This window comes from Dasypus novemcinctus, chromosome 16, assembly GCF_030445035.2.
Source record: "Dasypus novemcinctus isolate mDasNov1 chromosome 16, mDasNov1.1.hap2, whole genome shotgun sequence".
NCBI lineage: Eukaryota > Metazoa > Chordata > Mammalia > Cingulata > Dasypodidae > Dasypus > Dasypus novemcinctus.
This window is the reverse complement of record NC_080688.1, coordinates 734,537-739,227: the sequence shown is the minus strand read 5'-3', so window position 1 is coordinate 739,227 and position 4,691 is coordinate 734,537. Positions and strand designations below refer to the sequence as shown.

The 4,691-nt window shown below is 32.8% G+C and overlaps 1 protein-coding gene across 1 annotated transcript; it reads right to left on the bottom strand.

Moving 5' to 3' along the window:
- Nucleotides 1-238: 238 nt before the first annotated feature.
- LOC101435967 (olfactory receptor 5V1-like) lies at nucleotides 239-1,204 on the bottom strand. The gene has a single exon (XM_004470594.2). It carries the CDS (start codon nucleotides 1,202-1,204, stop codon nucleotides 239-241), a length of 966 nt encoding a protein of 321 aa, XP_004470651.2.
- Between the last annotated feature and the right edge of the window lie 3,487 nt (nucleotides 1,205-4,691).

The window sequence follows — 4,691 nt, the reverse complement described above, 5'->3', positions numbered from 1 at the left end:
CTATTGTTAATAACAGTTCTCTAAAAAAAAAACCTAACAATTCTCTGAGTTGCTCTCAGAAATGCTATTTTTGGATGATTTTTTTTCCAAGTGGAGAGAGAGAGATACAGTTACATGAATAGATACAACACTAAGGATGGTGTGTGGGTGCGCGTATGCGTAAATTTCTTCATATACATAGGCATGCATACTACCTAGATATAGATATTCCTTCTGTGGATTCAATCTACATAGAGTGCTAAATAAGGGCCTTGTCAATATTACGCTTGCTGTAATCATGTTTTATGACATAAAGCCTTTTGAGTGCTTCTTTAACTTCTGTGTTTCTCAAGCTGTAGATGATGGGGTTTAATATTGGGGTGAAAATCGCATACAGCATGGAGATGAGCCTGTCTCTGCCTGGGGAGTGTTTACTGGAGGAAGGACGGATATAGGTGAATATTATTGTGCCATAAAACAGACTAACGACAAGGAGATGGGAAGCGCATGTGGAGAAGGCTTTGCGCTTCCCTTCAGATGATGGGATCTTAAGGATGGTGGATATGATGTAGATATAAGAAATAAAGGTGATCAGAAAGGCAGTGATAGCTAAGATCCCTCCTACCACTAAAACAAGCATCTCTGCCATATACGTGGAGGAACAGGAGAGCGCCACCACTGGCGGGACGTCGCAATAATACTGGTTAACCTGATGGGACTTACAGAAAGACAGGCGGAAGGTGAACACCGTATGCAGAAGGGAGTGAAGAAACCCTGCTGCCCAGGTTCCAGTCGTCAGCTGGGCACAGCGTACCTTGGTCATGATGAGGGTGTAGCGAAGCGGGAAACATATGGCCACATACCGGTCATAAGCCATGATGGCGAGAAGGAGGACCTCAGTTCCTGCCAGTGCCACGAGAAAATAGAGTTGCAAAGCACACCCAACAAAAGAAATGCTCTGCTTCTCAGTTAGGAAGTTGTCAAGCATCTTGGGAACAGTAACTGAAGGGCAGAATATGTCTAAGAGGGACAAATTTGCCAAGAAGTAATACATGGGTGTGTGTAGCTTTTTCTCAGTCCCAATGGCCAGGAGAATGGCACCGTTTGCCAACAAGGTGACCTGGTAGATGACAGCCAAAGCCACAATGAAAGGATAGCGCACCTCAGCAAGATCAGAGAGCCCCAAGAGGAAAAAGTCCGTGGTGGTGAGATTGTAGATATCCATCTCCTCTCTCCTCTTTGGTCTTTCTGGAGCAAATGAAAACAACATAGAGAGGTTAGGAGAAAAAATCTAGGAGCCTAGTGATGATGATGATCAACACTTGGAAAGTAATTCAGTTGTGGTTGATGATAAATTGAGTTAGCACAACTTTAATTACAGTTATCAAGGTACTATAAATGCTGATAAAAACATCCCATACATTTATGTTATTTATGGAATATTCAACCCTCAGTTTTTTAACAAGAAAGCTAAATTTTAAATTTCATCTTAGTGAAACTGTTGTTGATCCACAGGAGCTTTTGTGAATTCACAATTCAATCAAAGCTGCTTAGGCAGCTATATTTTTCTGTCTTGTATTATCTCATGTTTTTAGTTTTTATGTACTATCTAAACACTATGTTCCCTGAAGACAAAAAAAAGTGTATTTTACTTGAAAGTAAGTTTTAATAACTCTTTAGTATAAGATCAATACATAATTGTTCAGTGAAATAATGAGTGAATTGTGTGTTATTTGGTTTGACAAAGTGTTTTATTGAAAAGAAATAAATATAATATTTCTATCACTTCGCAATCATAATCATTTAAAAATGAAGAGTAACATGTTATATCCTCAAAAGATATACATTAAATCCTATTATATTTAGCCTATATAATATAAATGAAAACTTGTTAATAGTGTCTAAATGTGATTCCAACAAAAAACAGACCTTTTTGCATAGATATTCAAATCCATTTCCCATTAAAATGTATGTACTTGAGCACATTTAAAAAAAAATTTATATATGGTAGTACATATTGTTTTTATTTACCCTTGTTTAACTTTCTAAATATATTTCAGTATACCAGAAGAGCCCAATTATCACTAAATCTGTGATTATTTGGAGAAGTAATTTAATTTTATTCCACATCAGAAAATTGATAAGTATGTTGAAATTTTTTGTTACTTTAAAAGCTAATATACTCTTTTTATAAACAGCACATATGCTTAACAGAAAATCCAAGCAGAATATATGTTTAGAAAATAAAAGGCCAAAATAAGTCCATTGTTCCCCTACACGACTTTTCATCTTTTTTACCTCATAAAATTTTTCATGATTTCTTGGCTCAGATAAAATGGGTAGCACACTCATTTCAAAGTATACATAATTGTTTCTTCAAACAAATGGAATTTTTATTTTCACCCAAGTATTGGGTTTTCCTTGGAAAGATTTAAATAAGAAATGCTGAAATTAATGGGAAGATGTTATTATTACACCCCTCATGGCACTATTATTTCTTTTCTTTTATTTCCTTAAGCAGTAGCACCTCTGTCCTGTGTGAAGTAAAATAAACTCTTCTAAGTGATGGTCTGCAAATAATTGAACTCTTGAAAAGCAAATTATTGTATTAAGCAAAAATGTTTAGATGATATTATCCAATGAGCAAGTTTACTAAATGGGTGACTAAAGAGATAGGGACAAAAAGTATCTGCAGCATTAATTCTCAAGTTCTCAACAGTTCAATCTTCTGCAAAGTATTATATTTCATATATTAGTAAATTGAAAAATAATTGTGATGATGAAAAACTTAAAGGTAGTTTTTATTATAAGACATTCATATTGTGATACAGTAAATATTTTATTTTATATTAAGTAATCACAATATTATAATCACAGTTACAATATTGACCTTTGTTTCTAAATAAAGATTATTTGTTTCTAAATAAAGAGAAATAAGTCAATAACTTCTTGATAAAAACACCTAGCTAAGTTCTAAATGAAGGTACATGACCAATATGTATCATGAAGAAATGATAATAGATTTTCCCTAAAATTTGTCCTTGAATGTTCAAATTTCCTAAGTAAAACTTTTGGCCTTGGCATGTAAGTTATAAAATTTGCTCATGTGGAAGGAAATACATGTTATTAACAAACTCCTCTTGTTGATGCAAACATAGTTAATTTCCAGAATTTGTCCTTATATTTAGAAAAATAAAAGTGATATTTTTGTTAATAATATATTGCTAAGGAAAATTTTCTCTAACTTTTTTTTTTTTTAACCAAATGGTTTTAGGATCAGGAAAATCCTTATGCGGTGCAATCTTCACTGCTTTGTGTGATTACTTGGTGTAAAAATAAGTGCATAAGTACATGAACTATACATATTGAAGTCAGCTTTATACATATTCACAAACAGCCAACCATTTAAGGGAGATTCAGAGCTAGGGGTATGTGTCTAGCATTAGCCTTACAGGGGACATTAACCAGGAATTAACTTTTTGTATTTTCTGTAACTTACACTTTTACATTTGCTCAAAGGCAAACGTACCTTTTATGTATGTAAACAGTACATACATAAACATACCTGTTATGTAGTAAACAGTTATTTCAAATTTCCACTTTATAGGGAAAAAGAAAATTGGTTCATTAAGCAAAATTACTATTAAATGTTAGAGCTTAAGATGATTAAAATATAATTTATTTATACATTAATGTAAATGAAAAATTTCTTAGTAAATAGGTTATTAAATTGTCTTTTAACAAATATTTCTAAGAAGGGTTCTTTCATCTTTCTTCTTAACATAATGGACCAGTAACTCTTAAACTAGAGGAATCATAAAAGCCCTTATAGAGTGTAATTTCTCCCCCTGCTCTCTGACATACTTCTTGACTAGTAGGACTCAGAGACCCAATTATGCAAGAAATATAAATTAAGGTGCAGGTTCAGAAACATGCTTTAGATAACCGTAGAAATTTACATGCAAAGATATTGGACAACTGTGTGTGCATAGGAATAATTTTTAGGATCCAAATAATTTCTTTGCATTTCTTTACCCAGTCTAATTAAAAAATACACACTTTCCCTTACCTAATTTATATTTGGTTTACGTTCCGTAATGTGTAAATTTTCATGCCATATCTCCACAATCATCTAATTGTTTCTTTCAGCTTAGGCAACCCACAGTTTAGCCAATGGTTTTCTTGCTTTTTCAGTTTCAGAGACTTCATTACCAATATGAAGTTTCAACAAGGTGAAAGTAAAATGATCCAGCCAACAAAAAAGCATCTGTAAAGAAAAACAAACTCCTCACTTATATAGAGAGTGCATAGTGGATTTTGTTCTTTAATTTATATCAAGCCCCCTTTCCCTTTGGAAAAGCAACAGTTAGAACTCTAGAGGGAATATGCTTCTCTTCTTGAATAAACCCCATCACTACCAACCTAATAATGACCTCTCATTTTTATAACTGATAAACATAATAAGGAGAAAAAAATCTTAATTTTTCAGGAGTGATAATTTTGTTTCTTCTCATGCTCTAAAGTAAGACACAAAAAAAGTTTTTTCCAGGAATTGTTTTGCCTGACAAGAATAAACAATGAATTTATGTTATTATGATATTTTTCTGTAACGAGAAAACAATATTCTGGTAAAATATGATTATACAATTTACTTGCTGTAAATTTGCATTTTTCATGATAGGTAAACACCCTTTTAATATATTATCACACAG